The sequence below is a fragment of the Telmatherina bonti genome (assembly GCF_933228915.1).
Source record: "Telmatherina bonti genome assembly, chromosome: 19".
In the NCBI taxonomy this organism is placed as follows: domain Eukaryota; kingdom Metazoa; phylum Chordata; class Actinopteri; order Atheriniformes; family Telmatherinidae; genus Telmatherina; species Telmatherina bonti.
In genome coordinates this window covers 33769245-33787001 of record NC_136617.1, presented here as the reverse complement: position 1 = coordinate 33787001, position 17757 = coordinate 33769245, and the positions used below count along the sequence as shown (strand labels likewise).

Genomic DNA, 17757 nt, shown 5'->3' with positions numbered 1-17757 from the left:
AGATGGCTGTGTATCAAGCGGGGGGATCAGTGGCTAAAGGCTACTTTGACTCAAGCTGGGGTTTGATCAACCCTAGTTGAAACACCCAATGAACCTGGGATACAACACTTACAATGCGTCTAAGTTGCACCAAGAGTGTTTGATACAACTACTGTCATAATTAAGTGATGAATTGTGTTTTTGATTAATTATGTATTCATTTTCAATATTTGCTACTTCATTAATGGCACACTGGTAGATTTGTTTATCTGTCTCCTATGTTTATTTCCCATTTTGATCAGAGAAACGGCCCCATTCCGTGCTGTTTATGGCCGCCATTGTGGCACTTTTCCCGCGCTTTCCCTTCCGCTCCAGTAGATGGCGGTAAATTCACCTTTTAGCAGGTTTTTCAGTCACAACAGAAGAAGTGAAACTCGGCACACAATGGAGCAGCACTGTAAATAACAGGCTACCACGTTTCAACTTAAAATTGGGCATTATTTAGGTGCAATGTGGAGGTGTAAAGCATCCGGACTCCACCTGTTAGTTGTCTGTTTGTAGCAGCGAAGGGCTAGCCGGCTAGCTCAGGTAGCAGAACCGTCAGATCATTCGCTAAACACCGGCTGAGTCGGACCGGTTCGTTTCTCTGCCTTATTTTCTGGATCCCCCTGTTTTAACCATGGAGTTCCCTTTTGATATAAACCAGTTATTTCCTGAGAGGATCTCTGTCTTGGACCAGAGCCTTGCAGCAGGTTGGAAATCAGCTGTAAGGTGAGTTACAGGATGCAGGTTTTCCTCTGCATGATGCATCTCACTAAGCAGACAGCAGCTGATGGGACTCTCAAACTGAAACACATCGTTATCTAACACTATAAGGTCCTGATCAGACTATTTCTGAAGATAGATCTGGAAGTCAGGGCCAGTGTATTCCAGATAGGAGCCTACAGAAACCAGAGACCCTCCCTTAACAACACATTGATCTCTAGGGGCGTGACTGCAGTGATTTCCATTTTATTTGCAACTGAGCATAAACAACATATCACATGTTGAAACAGACGTTTTACCAATTCATGGAAAATATTAGCTCATTGGTAATCTGACAGCAGCAACACATCTCTAAAAAGTTGGAACAGGATGATGTTTAGTATCAGCTCTTCCTCTAACATCTGTAAACATCTGGAAGGGAGGAGTTTCAGGAGAGGAATGTTGTCCCGTTCTGGTCTGATGCAGAAGTCCAGCTGCTTTACTGGACCTTGTTGCTGGATTTCTGCTTCCACGATGTTTTGTACTGGTGAAAGGTCTCTTGTTCCACCATGCTGCTGTGATGATGCAGGATGTGGTCCAGCATGGTGGAACCTGCAAGGTCTTCCCTGAAAGAGACGTTGTCTGGATGGGAGCAGATGTTTCAGCATTGATGGAGCTTCCCAGATGTGGAAGCTGCCCACGCCATCGGCACTAATGCAACCCCATCCCATCAGAGATGCAGGCTGATAAGAAGCTGGATGCTCCCTCTCCTCTTTAGTCTGCAGGACACGCCGTCCATGCTGTCCACAAACTATTCCACATCTTCATCCAGGTTTCCACTCAGAACATTTTAAATGAGCTTTGGTCCAGAGAAGACGGCGTGTTTCTGGATCCTCTTCACATATGATGGCGCTTTAACCTGCATTAAATGATTTTGGCAGCGATCTCTGGAAGTCTTCCTGAGTCCATGCAGGGATTTATGGTAAAGAATGAGGTAAGGTTTTAATGCGGCGCTGCCTGACGACCCCAAGATCACCAGCACCCACTTTGATCTTCAGCGTTGTTCAATGCACACAGATTCCTCCTTATACAGTGTGGATGATGGGGTATTCACAATTTTACAACTAGAAATATTTTTCTGAAACTTTTCCAGAATTTTTTGGCCCAGTTTGTCAGATTGGTGAACCTCTGTCCATGTTTACATCAGAAAGACTTGCCTCTGAAATGTTTCATATCCAGTCATGTTACTGACCTGATGCCAGTCAACCTAATTAGTTTTCCAATGTTCCTCTGACTGGTTTTTTAAATTTGTTCCAGTTCTTTCTACAGCCTTTTATTGTTCCTGTTCCAAATTTGAACAGTTGTGTTGGTCCCATTAGCTTCACAATAAGCAAACATCCATGAAATAGTCTGTCTCTGATATGTTGTTTATTCTAAAGGGAAAGTCATATAAATACAAGATTTAGAAATAGTATCACAATTCTTCATTATTGCGGATTTTTTTTAGATTAAAAACAAAAGAAAAATGTACAAAACTTTTTTTTTGCTCGTCATTTTTCTTGATTTCAATTAGGAATGAACAACATAGTAGCCAGACCATCATTCTGCTGGTAGAATGCCCAAGAAGACAAGTAGAAAGATCAATAAAAATTACAAAAAAAATTATAATGGAGTATTTTTATTTAATTGAAAAAAAAAACCATTTTTTAAAAACAAAATATTGTTTCTAAAATTGTGAAGCAAAAGAATCCCGATATTCGATTTTTCGATTCGATTTATATTTACACATCCATATGAAGAACAATTATTCACCGGAAACAGACGAGTCAGTGTTTTTATCTAGTTAGTTAGTTAGTTAGTTAGTTAGTTAAGTTACCCATCGTCTTCTAGGGAACCACTGCAGAGGAGGCTTATTTGGAATAAATCAGTTAATACAGAGACTATGTCTTCACTTCAATAAATAACTCTAACTGTTATCCCCTATCTCGGCCCTGTTTGGTTCTGCGTTTCTGGACTTTCAGGCCAGATCTTCAGGACCACGTCGCTACAGTTATTGATGAACTTGGGAGAGCCTCTGCAAAGGTCAGTATGTCGGTGTGTTGACGGCATTTATTCCTGATTACCCCCAGCCAGCAGTGAAGAGTTGTGGGCAGTATAACAGAAAAATAGACAAGTTGCATCATATTTATTTGTATGCCATATGTGTGAGTGTGTGTCTGATGTTAAAGGATGGGAGAAGGCAAACATCAGTCGCATGTAATAATCTTTCAGGGTTAGAAGTACCACGTGCACATGCACATAAAATTGGAGCAATGCACCCAATCTTTGACCCCATGACAGGTTCTGTGTGGGTTATGGAGAAATATGATCGTAAAACAGGAAGAATACTGCTGTAAATGGCTGTTTGTTCCCCATTTATAAAAATACAGTTTCATCTCTTTCTTTGATGAGATGAACCACGATTTGGAAGTTGGACCTCTGCCCTGCGCTCTGGTGGAGCAGAACATTCCTTCTTCAGATCAACCTTCATTATGTACTGCTTTAAAATGTGAAAATGATCCCAGACTGATCAGGAACTGATCAGGAAAGCAGAGGGCTGCCTTATCTGTTTAGTCTGAAAGAAAACAGAGACTACTCATAAAGGTGTGAACCTGACAGCCTCTGGGTGATAATAACACACAGCCCCCATCTGGACTCCTACTGAAGCCTTGTTTAACCCGCATCTTGCATCTGTTACACAGCTGAATCAGTTCAGATCTTCTGCAGGAACGACTGCCGTCTTGGAGAGCAGTGAGAAGGACACAAATGTTTGGTTCAGATTTAACATGTGATGATCTCTTCTTCCAGGCTCAGCAGCTCTCAGCTCCCATCACCAGTGCTTCCAAACTGCAGTCCCAGAAGCATCAGCTATACCTGCTGAAGGATGGAGAGAGCAGCAGGTACGTCTTTGCCTTCGCTCATGATAAGCAAACATCTCCCCCCCCCCCCCCCCCCCCCAGTCTTCTGCCACAGCTGTCTTCATGTCTCTTACAGAGGACGTGGTAAAGCTGTGGGATTCCTGAAGGTTGGCTACAAGAAGTTGTTTCTGCTGGTGAGTCAGTTGTTTTCTTCCTTCTCTGCTCATTAATCTTCCTTATGTTGTCCTGACTGTGTGGACGGCTTTCCTTGCAGGACCGACATGGTGTTCACATCGAGGCAGAACCGCTGTGTGTGTTGGACTTCTACGTTTCAGAAAACCTGCAGCGACATGGTTACGGGCTGGAGCTGTTTGAGTTCATGCTGCAGGTGAAGCTTATTTTCTACCTTTGAGGAAACAAGAGTCAGCTGGAAGTTTTCACACTGTCAGAAAACTGTCCGGCTTTGTCTTCACGTTTATCCAACAGGAAAAATGGCTTCTGGTACAGAAACAGTGCTGTACCTGGAACTTTAAACCTGTTCCAGGTGACTAAACCTGTTAAAGATGACTAAACCTGGACTCTAAACCTGTTCCAGGTGACTCTAAACCTGGACTGTAAACCTGTTCCAGGTGACTAAACCTGTTAAAGATGACTAAACCTGGACTGTAAACCTGTTCCAGGTGACTCTAAACCTGTTAAAGATGACTAAACCTGGACTGTAAACCTGTTCCAGGTGACTAAACCTGTTAAAGATGACTAAACCTGGACTGTAAACCTGTTCCAGGTGACTCTAAACCTGTTAAAGATGACTAAACCTGGACTGTAAACCTGTTCCAGGTGACTCTAAACCTGTTAAAGATGACTAAACCTGGACTGTAAACCTGTTCCAGGTGACTAAACCTGTTAAAGATGACTAAACCTGGACTGTAAACCTGTTCCAGGTGACTCTAAACCTGTTAAAGATGACTAAACCTGGACTGTAAACCTGTTCCAGGTGACTTAACCTGTTAAAGATGACTAAACCTGGACTGTAAACCTGTTCCAGGTGACTCTAAACCTGTTAAAGATGACTAAACCTGGACTGTAAACCTGTTGCAGGTGACTCTAAACCTGTTAAAGATGACTAAACCTGGACTGTAAACCTGTTCCAGGTGACTCTAAACCTGTTAAAGATGACTAAACCTGGACTGTAAACCTGTTCCAGGTGACTAAACCTGGACTGTAAACCTGTTCCAGGTGACTAAACCTGTTAAAGATGACTAAACCTGGACTGTAAACCTGTTCCAGGTGACTCTAAACCTGTTAAAGATGACTAAACCTGGACTGTAAACCTGTTCCAGGTGACTCTAAACCTGTTAAAGATGACTAAACCTGGACTGTAAACCTGTTCCAGGTGACTAAACCTGTTAAAGATGACTAAACCTGGACTGTAAACCTGTTCCAGGTGACTAAACCTGTTAAAGATGACTAAACCTGGACTGTAAACCTGTTGCAGGTGACTCTAAACCTGTTAAAGATGACTAAACCTGGACTGTAAACCTGTTCCAGGTGACTCTAAACCTGTTAAAGATGACTAAACCTGGACTGTAAACCTGTTCCAGGTGACTAAACCTGTTAAAGATGACTAAACCTGGACTGTAAACCTGTTCCAGGTGACTAAACCTGTTAAAGATGACTAAACCTGGACTGTAAACCTGTTCCAGGTGACTCTAAACCTGTTAAAGATGACTAAACCTGGACTGTAAACCTGTTCCAGGTGACTAAACCTGTTAAAGATGACTAAACCTGGACTGTAAACCTGTTGCAGGTGACTCTAAACCTGTTAAAGATGACTAAACCTGGACTGTAAACCTGTTCCAGGTGACTCTAAACCTGTTAAAGGTAACTAAACCTGGACTGTAAACCTGTTCAAAGTGAGTCTAAACCTGTTAAAGGTAACTAAACCTGGACTGTAAACCTGTTCCAAGTGACTCTAAACCTGTTAAAGATGACTAAACCTGGACTGTAAACCTGTTCCAGGTGACTCTAAACCTGTTAAAGATGACTAAACCTGGACTGTAAACCTGTTCCAGGTGACTCTAAACCTGTTAAAGATGACTAAACCTGGACTGTAAACCTGTTCCAGGTGACTCTAAACCTGTTAAAGATGACTAAACCTGGACTGTAAACCTGTTCCAAGTGACTCTAAACCTGTTAAAGATGACTAAACCTGGACTGTAAACCTGTTCCAGGTGACTAAACCTGGACTATAAACCTGTTCCAGGTGACTCTAAACCTGTTAAAGATGACTAAACCTGGACTGTAAACCTGTTCCAGGTGACTAAACCTGGACTATAAACCTGTTCCAGGTGACTCTAAACCTGTTAAAGATGACTAAACCTGGACTGTAAACCTGTTCCAGGTGACTAAACCTGGACTATAAACCTGTTCCAGGTGACTCTAAACCTGTTAAAGATGACTAAACCTGGAACTGAAACTCCATTTCAGTTGACTGCCCTTTTAAACCTTTTCCAGATGACTAAAGCTAAGACTGCAAATCTGTTCCAGCGTCCTCCAGTACTCCATTACCTTGCATATCCTCCTGGAGTGCAAAAAAAGGTTAATTATGAGTTAACCCTAACCAGGTCATTCAACCAACCTCAAACAGTTGTGCCTGATCCGTGCACACCTTTGTTCAGTTGCGGGTGTAATAGATGACATTATATATGTGTGGGAGCAGTAACAAATACACACAAATGAGCAGCTGGAATATTCCGCACAGACCACCTGCGTGATACAAAGCAGTTCACAAGAACACACACTTTGTTTGTACAGTAAAGTAAACTGACTGATAAGTGGAGTTATTTTTCGCCATGGAAACAGATGTCGGACATGTGCGCTGTCATGACATATTTTCTTTCTTGACTCTAGCACAAGAGCGTGGATCCAGTTCTGATGGCATACGACAGACCCTCACCCAAATTCCTGTCTTTCCTGGCAAAGCACTACTGCCTGACCCAAAGCGTTCCTCAGGTACCATCACACACTCCCCTCCAGCGGTTCTGTTCATCTGCTCTGACTGCATATCCTCAGGAGAAGATGAACTGATGTGGATCTTTCTACCACATGACTTTCTGTCAGGTTGTCCTACTTTCTCAGGATAGATTTAGAGACCTGAACTCTTTTCCTTTTTATTTCTGTTCTGGGCATTTTGAAGGTTTATTTCTTTAATATTCATGAAATGTATCTGACATGGTAGAAACAAGATAATAATACATATATAATATATATATATTTTTTTTTTTTTACAAGAATACCATTTTTACAAAAATATCATCCTCATTCATGAATACGCAAGAAAGAAAGCTTGTAAATAGGTGTCCATTATATGGCAACCATGCATGAAAGGGTTCAATTATAATCAAATTACCATAATTTATTGCTGTGTTCATAAATATCCATCCATCTGTTCATCCATGCATCCATCCGTTCATCCATCTATCTGTTCATCCATCTATCTGTTCATCCATCCACCCTTCCATCCATCCATCCACCCATCCATCCATCCTTCCATCATCCATCTATCTGTCCATCCATCTATCCATTCAGCCATCCATCCATCCAGCCAGCCATCCATCCATGCATCCACCCATCCATCCGTTCATCCATCCATCCATCCACCCATCCATCCATCCTTCCATCCATCCATCTATCCGTCCATCCATCCATCCATTCAGCCATCCAGCCAGCCATCCATCCATACATCCATTCATCCATCTATCAATCCATCCATCCATCCGTCCATCCATCCATCCATCCTTCCATCCATCCATCTATCCGTCCATCCATCCATCCATCCATCCATCTATCCGTCCGTCCATCCATCCATCCATCCATCCATCCATGCATCCGTTCATCCGTCCATCCATCCATCCGTCCATCCATCCATCCATCCATCCATTTTTAAGGCAGGGTAAAACCTGGACAGGTCACCAGTCCATCGCAGGGTGACCACAGCAGTTTAAAGTGGTGTCGACAGCAGAGAGGAACAGTTGTGCTCATATTTATTCATACCATTTCATTAAAGAAGGATAAAACAGCTGCCTGTAAAATAAGCTGAAATTGACTAAAGTAATAATAAACAAAGATTTTATGAAAATCATGACATTATTTTCTAATTCTGGTTTAATAGAAATATTTTTTTTAAAGCAAACAAATAATATAATTTATTACATATCCATATTTATTACATATCCATATTACATATGACATCAGTCATAAAGTAATATTTAGTTGAAGAATCCTTTAATGTTTCCGCTCCAGTCAGGTGTTTTCTGTTCCTCCCAGTCAGACTTCTGCACCTGTTGACAGGTATTTTGTCCCACTGTTCAACAGAAAAGTCTCTCATTTGTCCAGGACACATTTGTTTGTTTGTTTTTTTCTTTCTTCAACTCAGTTAAATTAAAAAACAGTGTCTTATATTGCTATATTATATTTTTGCAAGTCTTTAGTTATTGTTCCTTTTTTAAGTCTCCAGTTATTTGTGTGACTGTTGTAAATTCAGCTTTTCTTTAATGAAAGGGGATGAAGACATATGAGCACAACTGTACATGTTTCTAGGTCTGATTTGTACCACCATGTTAGATCCAGAACCAGGCTCATCATCACGCGATGTCTTCTGTTCTGAAAATACAAACACGGGGAGCAGGTCTAGAACTGTAGCTTTCCATCTGAAAAGCATGTCACCATGGAGACCATCCGGTGTGCAGAAAGCCAGAGAAGCCTGGTGGGTTGGTATGTTGTTGGAAGCCATTGGTCGACCATGTGTTGTTCAGCTGGTTCTGGTCGGGTTCACCATCAGGCCTCACCATGTCCTCTACTCAGTCAGACTGATAATAAATCAAAACTTCCAGACTGTCCCTCTGTCTGTACAGTTTTAACCCCTAAAACCCCAGCCCTTTTAATACCGGTTAATAACCAGACATTATTTATTCAGGACAGCCTCAGACGATGGGTCTAACATGATGTAGATACAGCAGCATGAAGACCAACCAGACGAAGAAAACAGGATTTATTACTAACGGAAGTTTGTAGAAATAACACACAGATCAGCCTTGACCAAGCCTTTTCACATCCTTCTGTCATGTCTCAGCTTTCAGGAGGAAAAACAAACACAAAACAGAAACTATTTATATATTTCCACATTTCCTCCAGCATACTACTATTTACCAACCGTCTTCACAACATCAGCTGGTGTTTGGTGCCACTGGGCATCAAAACATCTTACATTTATTCCAGACATAAAGGACCGTGATGGATGATTTTTACAGACCTTTATGCTCGCTTGTTGATGTTTTACTTGTCCTGATTGGACAATTTAAGCTCTCTGGTGGAAAGTTTGACAGGAAATAGCAATATTATAATTTCACGTAAAAAAAAACTAGAGGTCTGTTAGCAACGTAGTCATCGTTTTTATGATGAAATGTGATAAATAATGGTATTAACGTGGATCATTGTGAAGCCTCTGAATAAACAGTACATGCATGGCTGGACTATAAACCTTACTGGACGAGATGTACATTTTTACAAAACCTCTGTAGAGAGTTACACAGATTCGTTCCTGAGAATCTGCTGATGACATGAGCGATAACACCCGAGGAACCGGAGATCTACTGGAGTTTTAAAGGTTAAAATGGAGGATTATACATGTCAGAGTTCTCAGATTCATTCTGGGTTTGCTCCGGGTCTCATTTTAGGTCACATAGTTTTTAGGGGTGGGAAAATCAAATCGAAAAATTGAATATCAGGATTTTTAGCTTCACAATTTTAAGATATTTTTTTATTTTAAGAAATCGATTTTTTATTTTTCAAATTAATAAAAATAATCCATTATAAAATTTTTGTCAGTTTTATTGTTTTAATGGATCTTTTTACTTGTCGTCTTGGCCGTTATAGCAGCAGAATGATGGTCTGGATATTCTGTTGTTTTTTCCTCTTTGAAATTAAGAAAAATCACGAGCAAAATAAAGTTTTGTACATTTTTAACCTTTATTTCACCAGGAAAGTCCCATTGAGGTTAAGAACCTCTTTCTCAAGGGAGTCCTGGCCAAGAGGCAGCAAGAGTTACAGGCAATTTTACATGTTACCACTTAAACAGAACAAATAATTAAAAGCAATTAAAAACTAAAGGAGGACGCCCCAAAATCTCTCACTCTGGACTTAAAACCGTTCAAAGAAATAAGTTGTGACAATTTCCAGTCTGTCTGCAAAGAGTTCCACGTAGACAGAGTGGAGTAGACAAAGACCCTTTTTCCCAGTTCTGTGTGGACAAATGGAACAGAAAGCATCAAATGATTTGTTTTTAATTATTTTTAACCTCCATCCGTTACCCTGGGGAGGTGTCATAAGGAACCCTAAGGATCCAGTTTTTCTGAAGCTTTACATGGCTGTGTGTCCTGATGACCCGGGATTTATTCATTTCCTTTTAAATTCTACAAATGATATAAAAATGACCTTAAAGCTAAAAAGATTGTTGGTTATTTTCTACTCAGATCTTCGTTTTCGTCAACATGTGAAAGATGTTTTTCATCATCATCATCATCCCAACACGTCTCTCCAGCTCTGCTTTCTGATCTTCATCCTGTCTGTGTCCTGTGCAGGTCAATAACTTTGTGGTGTTTGAGGGCTTCTTCCTCAACAGAGCAGGTAACTTTTTACCCATAATTCTCTGCTTCGTTGTGTTGCCATTACGTGTGAAAACAGGATTTGTGAGGTGTGGCTGTGTGGGTGTTCTGCTCACCACCCATTCTTGCTTTTTCTTTATCTATTCTGCATCAGTTTATCTTGGCGTCACCATGACAACCACATACCAGTGTTAACTATGTGTAGGATTGTGCATGCCGCAGCCTGACTGAATTTTGTTTTTGTGAGAGTGAAAGTAAAACAGTCCTGCATAGAGATGTAAGCTCATCAGACCACTTGAGTTCCACCTGTTCAGAAATGTTTTCTTTCATCGACCTTCTCGCAGGCTCTCCCTCCTCTCCTCTGACGGATCAGAGGATGTACGGCTTTTTGTAAGGACTTTTCTATCTTTTCTTTTCTCATCCCTCACCTCCCTTCTGGCCCATCCTCACCTCCACATTATTAGTTTTATTTTCCTCTACATCAGCTTCAGCCCCTCCTCCTAAAACCTGCACCTGTCTGCCTGTGTAGGTTTAATATGTGGAACACATTGTTAATGGCATCATGTATTGAACCTACTATCCTCATTGTCACAGGACCCCATTTAACCCACAGAGATCCCCTAAGAACCCCTGATTGACAGGAAATCTTCTGTTTGACACCATCATATGAGCACTAAGACGTAAGAACGATGAATCAGCTGTCAGTCGGGATGGTTTTATTCAGTCAGACTGGAACAGATCAGGGGTTCAGCTTCGCATCTGCAGGTTTAACCTGCTAACACAGGAACAGCCAGCTCCATTCAAGTGCTTCTTAACGCACTAGAATAAAGCCACCTCCAGTCTCAGTTGTAGACTTTCTCTTGCACTGGAAGTCTGAAAGTGTTGGCTAAATATACATATAGCTATATGTTTATATGTATATGTGTGTGTGTGTGTGTGTGTGTGTGTGTGTGTGTGTGTGTGTGTGTGTGTGTGTGTGTGTGTGTGTGTAAAATAGACCACTGCTATTTATTCTTAAAAACACTTCTGTGAGTTCTACCACAAAAAATAAAACTCCTGCACCACTGTGAACTGGAAAAGGATGATTGCAAACTCATCTCTTGAACCATAGGCTGACATTAAGTGACCATCAAACCGAGCATGGCCTGAAGCGCGCAGCAAGAACAGCTGGAAACAGGTTCCTACAGGCAGGACGGGAGTCGTGCAAACCTCACCTTAATCAGTGACAAACGAAGACCTCGAGCTGAGGTTTGAGGAAGACCACTAGAACTGAAACATCTTTCCAACATCTAGTCATGTTATGGTTAGATGGAGGCCTGCAGAGACCTACAAGCCACCCTGTTTTATATAGACGGGGATCAGTGACATAACCATCAGGGAGTGCTTTAGTAAGGCTGAATCAGGCCTTGTGAAGGATGAACTAATAAAGTCACATACAAGATTTACTTCCTGATGCTGAGCCTGAGCTTCCCGACTGGGAGGATTGGAGCAGGACAGGCCCCTGTCCCGCTCAGCTTGGGGAGTCTGCATGCAGGATGACCATCAGGAGCCCGTTGCCGCCATCATGATCTGAGCCCTGCTGAAAATGACATCAGAAGCAAGATGGATGTTCACAAACCATCAGACCGAGCTGAGCGATTGGACTGGTAGAAAGCAGTCTGAGCAATGGTCACTTATTTTTTTGCAGAAATGTATGTATGAAATAATATTGTTTTATTTATTAAGAAATATTCATTTTCATTCATTTGTTATCCAAACCGCTTAGTCTGATTAAAGCTGGGGTAGGTAATGTAGGAGAGATACCAAGATGTGAAAGTGGTGCCCTGTCCTGGCTCCTCCTCCTGTCTTGGCCCCTCCCCCTGTCTTGGCCCCTCCCCCTCTGGTTTTGCTCCATGCGTGATCCGAGGCTTTTTTCTCACCTCCACCAAGGAGGTTATGTTTTTACCGACGTTTATCTGTTTGTGTTCAACTCAGAAAGTTCTGGACGGATTTTCATTAAACTTTCAGGACTTGTTGGAAATGTAAAAAGGAAGAACTGATTTAGTTTTGGTGCTGATCCGGATCATCGTTTGGATCCAGGAACTTTTTAAAGGCCTTGGTGGAGGTTTGCGCTCTCCGAGTGTATTTCTAGTTTGCAGCTTTTTCCACCAATGATTTTCTCTTTCTCGGCTGTTTAGCAGGAGGAGGCAAATAAACCGAGCCGGGTCGGGAAATCCTTCCTGCATTTTCTCAGCCATGTTTGCCTTCCGAGTTTCTTCTTCACTACTTTGTATTTTCATCCTAACACGCTGTTTATATGCAGGGTGTGGCTATCAGGTATGTTCTGCTGGAGGGGGAGGAGGGGAGCCGGGAGAAGAAGCTTACAAAGTGAACAACTTCAATTTGGTCCGAACGTTTGGATTGGTCAGAGTTTTTACAGATTTACAGTATATTTATTGTTCATGATTACAGAATGTATAGACTACTATATCAGGACGAGGAACCACTTCACCCAGAGGAACATGTCTCTGAGCAACATTGCCTACCCCAGCTGTAAGGGTCACGGGGAAGCGGGGAACACCCTGGACAGCTCGCCAGTCCATCACAGGGCACTTTAAATTTTATACATATATTTTTAACATTTTATTCATAAATTAGATTTGTTATTAAAGTTTAATCTATAAATGACATTTTATATTTTAATCATAGAAATATTTCACATTTTTACTTATAGTCATTTATTTTAATTTGTTACGTTTCTACTCATTTCCAGGTGCATTAAAACATCCCAATGAATGTAGGAAATCACATTAAATCCCAGTTACCTGGAAGTAAATATCCAGTATTTCACATTATGATCAGAATAACTTTTCAGTAACTAGAAGTGTTTTTTTTTAATGTGAACATTTCTACATGTGTGTAGTAATCCTGACCACCTGAACCGCCTCATAACACCAATGTGGAAATGTTTTACACTTAAACATAAAACCATTGACTGATTAGGAAATACAGTTTCTTCTATAGACATATTATATCTTCAATTTTACTTTCACTTCTACCAGATCTGTCTTGTGGGCCAGGTTGGAGCCTCTCTAGGGCCGTTTTGGCCCTCAAGCCGTGTGCTTTAAACCCCTGGTATAGAAGAAGAGTGTCCTCATGGACTCTGTCTGTCCTGATGAGGGTGGCGGACCAGACTGTGGATTCTGGTTAGATGTGAATCCTCCTGCGGTAGAAGAAGCTGGTTAGATCGGAAAGGATGCTGTGTTTCACCTTGTTAGAGGCACCTTTTCATGCTCTGTTGCTGGTTTTGTCCTGAATGTGTTCCCTTCTGCAGTGGTCCAACTGAGAAAGACTCCCCTAAGAAAGCCAGACGGAGAGATCAAGCCTTACTCTCTGATGGAGAGAGAAGGTAATCACTCATTTAACCTCGCCTCTCATTAAACTTAACATCTATTCTGGATTTAACAGGGAGCCGGTGAAAAGAAGATAAAACTGTATAAATATGATAATTCCCATCTGAACCCTCGCTGCAGCATTATCAGATCAACAATCGGGATTTACAGTCATTCAGTCTGGAAACATCAAATCCACGTCAAGTCTTTCTGCATCCATAGATGCTCATTATTTTGGGTGGAAGAAGGTACCACACAGGTACTTCTGTACCAGAAACCTGTGTTGTTTGTCAGTCAAAGGACGGATGAAGAAACATACTAAGAAATGCGTCTTTAGTTTTAGTGGCTGTATTGTAGGTAACTATAATTAAAACAGTGTCCATTCCTTTGCTTTAGTGTGAAACATTTTAAACCAGGAATCTCTGCAAACTTCATCAGGTGAGACGATGCTGCTTTAGTAAAACAACTTGGCCATGTATGATAGTTGGATAGTTTATTTCTACAGTAACCTGCAGGCTTTTCTTTGTGTTGAGGATGAAAAGTCCACAAGTGGTGCTGTAACTTGTTTGGCTTCATACTTCATTATATTACATGATAATATTTTGGTACATGCAAAAGACAATGGTCTCATTATTCCCCACCATTGGTTATTACTACTGGTCAAGCAGGGACAGAGATGCTCCATCATTGTTTGTTCTATTTTTTTATTACTTCAAGTCTCTCTTGTTGATTTATCATATTTTCCTATGAGTACTTTTACTAATTTTTCCAGTATAAAAACTCCCAAGTTTTATTTAGCCTTGCCACGCCCCCCCTGGGGGGCCCGCCCCAGAGTTTGGGAACCACTGTCCTAAGGTAATACCATCCAGAGTCAGTTCGTAGTCAGTCTTCCTGACTTCTCGGGTCCAAAACAATCTCAGTCTGTCTGAGGTTAGTAGGACATGGTCTGAATTAAATAAGCTGAAACTCTGGAAAAACTGAAACCTTTCACCCTGTCCGTGGCGGTTAGGGTCTGGATCAGAACCAGTTACCCCAGCATGGATGCCTTTTGGCTTTAGGATGAAGTATCTGGAGGACAATAAAGATAATGGCGATGAAATGAATCAACAGTCGTTAAACAATATTCCCAGATGTAGTCTGAGGTCTGGCTTGATGTTCAGGTAGAAGCAGAAGCACGGAGCCTCAGATCCGATATGCTGTGGAAGAAACAATGGCTTGAAAGTCCTGTTTGGACCAGGCATGAATGAATTACCAGGGCTTCAGCCTCATGTTGAACCTGGATGCAGAAACACAGCTCAGATGCACCATCCTGCTTTTTCTTCAATTCAATTTCAATTGAACTTTATTTATATAGCATCAAATCACGGCAATGCCATCTCAAGATGCTTTACAGACAGGAAAAAAAACAAAAAACATATTGAAAGCCAATTCATAATAGCCTATATAAGGATAGCAACAGATTGAGTTGGAGGGTCCAACTCAATCTCCCATCCTGAGCAAGCACACGGTGACAGTGGGAAGGAAAAAACTCCCCTAAAACCTATTAGGTTTTGATGCAGAAAAAAAGTTCAATCAAAAGATATATGAATGGAAAAAATACAAACTTTGGGACTTAAACACATTATTACAATTTATTCATGACAAAAACAGTAACATGTACAACACAGAAAATTTGTCAGGGCTCAATATCCTGAACCCGGCTCTTCGTCGTCTGTTTATTCCATTAATTGGCTCTTTGCATGACAAACCACAGAATGAAAGTGATTGTAGATGTTTTGTGTGCAGCGGTTCGTCAGGAGCAGAGAACTCTTCCGTGGCCGTTTGCTCCTCCCGCCTCCCCTCAGCGGTCGGTATCCTACCAGTTCTCCCACCCTCCCAGCCTGGGCTCCTCCCCCACCAGAATGCACCCTCGAGCCACCACAACATCTTCCCCTGGGCCCAACAGAGACCCGATCCCAGAGTCTCCTCTGATCGAGCGCTGCAGGACCAGACGCAGCAGGTAAGATCCCTGTAGGTCCGCTGGGATGTGAACACTTCCCGTTTCCCTCGTCAGACACGTCATCCTCATCGTTCAGAAAAGGAACTTCTTATTTTAACAGAATTTTATATTAAAAAACACGAAGCAGGGAAATAATTTGTTGCTGATTGCATAAGTTTACCTCTTTATGATTGTTTCGATGCTGGCTCATCACGTGGTCTGATGTAGTCCAGACTGACCCTGTTCCAGACTCATCATGTGGTCTGATGTAGTCCAGACTGACCCTGTTCCAGACTCATCACGTGGTCTGATGTAGTCCAGACTGACCCTGTTCCAGACTCATCATGTGGTCTGATGTAGTCCAGACTGACCCTGTTCCAGACTCATCACGTGGTCTGATGTAGTCCAGACTGACCCAGTTCCAGACTCATCATGCGGTCTGATGTAGTCCAGACTGACCCTGTTCCAGACTCATCACGTGGTCTGATGTAGTCCAGACTGACCCAGTTCCAGACTCATCATGCGGTCTGATGTAGTCCAGACTGACCCAGTTCCAGACTCATCATGCGGTCTGATGTAGTCCAGACTGACCCTGTTCCAGACTCATCACGTGGTCTGATGTAGTCCAGACTGACCCTGTTCCAGACTCATCATGTGGTCTGATGTAGTCCAGACTGACCCTGTTCCAGACTCATCATGTGGTCTGATGTAGTCCAGATTGATCCAGTTCCAGACTCATCATGTGGTCTGATGTAGTCCAGACTGACCCTGTTCCAGACTCATCATGTGGTCTGATGTAGTCCAGACTGACCCTGTTCCAGACTCATCATGTGGTCTGATGTAGTCCAGATTGACCCTGTTCCAGACTCATCACGTGGTCTGATGTAGTCCAGACTGACCCTGTTCCAGACTCATCACGTGGTCTGATGTAGTCCAGACTGACCCTGTTCCAGACTCATCACGTGGTCTGATGTAGTCCAGACTGACCCTGTTCCAGACTCATCACGTGGTCTGATGTAGTCCAGACTGACCCTGTTCCAGACTCATCACGTGGTCTGATGTAGTCCAGACTGACCCTGTTCCAGACTCATCATGTGGTCTGATGTAGTCCAGACTGACCCTGTTCCAGACTCATCATGTGGTCTGATGTAGTCCAGACTGACCCTGTTCCAGACTCATCATGTGGTCTGATGTAGTCCAGACTGACCCTGTTCCAGACTCATCATGTGGTCTGATGTAGTCCAGACTGACCCTGTTCCAGACTCATCATGTGGTCTGATGTAGTCCAGACTGACCCTGTTCCAGACTCATCATGTGGTCTGATGTAGTCCAGACTGACCCTGTTCCAGACTCATCATGTGGTCTGATGTAGTCCAGACTGACCCTGTTCCAGACTCATCACGTGGTCTGATGTAGTCCAGACTGACCCTGTTCCAGACTCATCACGTGGTCTGATGTAGTCCAGACTGACCCTGTTCCAGACTCATCACGTGGTCTGATGTAGTCCAGACTGACCCTGTTCCAGACTCATCATGTGGTCTGATGTAGTCCAGACTGACCCTGTTCCAGACTCATCACGTGGTCTGATGTAGTCCAGACTGACCCTGTTCCAGACTCATCATGTGGTCTGATGTAGTCCAGACTGACCCAGTTCCAGACTCATCATGCGGTCTGATGTAGTCCAGACTGACCCTGTTCCAGACTCATCATGTGGTCTGATGTAGTCCAGACTGACCCTGTTCCAGACTCATCATGCGGTCTGATGTAGTCCAGACTGACCCTGTTCCAGACTCATCATGTGGTCTGATGTAGTCCAGACTGACCCTGTTCCAGACTCATCACGTGGTCTGATGTAGTCCAGACTGACCCTGTTCCAGACTCATCATGTGGTCTGATGTAGTCCAGACTGACCCTGTTCCAGGCTCATCATGTGGTCTGATGTAGTCCAGACTGACCCTGTTCCAGACTCATCATGTGGTCTGATGTAGTCCAGACTGACCCTGTTCCAGGCTCATCATGTGGTCTGATGTAGTCCAGACTGACCCTGTTCCAGACTCATCATGTGGTCTGATGTAGTCCAGACTGACCCTGTTCCAGACTCATCATGTGGTCTGATGTAGTCCAGA

The 17757-nt window shown here is 42.6% G+C and overlaps 1 protein-coding gene across 1 annotated transcript in view; it reads left to right on the top strand.

Annotated features, from left to right (window-relative positions):
• Positions 1 to 450: 450 nt before the first annotated feature.
• atat1 (alpha tubulin acetyltransferase 1) overlaps positions 451 to 17757 on the top strand; it is a gene marked incomplete at its 3' end in the record, with an annotated part of 38258 nt that continues 20951 nt past the window's right edge. Inside the window, exons 1-9 of the mRNA XM_079258792.1 lie at positions 451 to 750; positions 2745 to 2805; positions 3571 to 3662; positions 3757 to 3814; positions 3895 to 4008; positions 6531 to 6632; positions 10259 to 10304; positions 13596 to 13670; positions 15439 to 15652. Of these exons, the coding sequence (XP_079114918.1) occupies positions 659 to 750; positions 2745 to 2805; positions 3571 to 3662; positions 3757 to 3814; positions 3895 to 4008; positions 6531 to 6632; positions 10259 to 10304; positions 13596 to 13670; positions 15439 to 15652 (854 nt within the window). The 5' untranslated portion in view covers positions 451 to 658. The remainder of the gene's footprint in view (positions 751 to 2744; positions 2806 to 3570; positions 3663 to 3756; positions 3815 to 3894; positions 4009 to 6530; positions 6633 to 10258; positions 10305 to 13595; positions 13671 to 15438; positions 15653 to 17757) is intronic.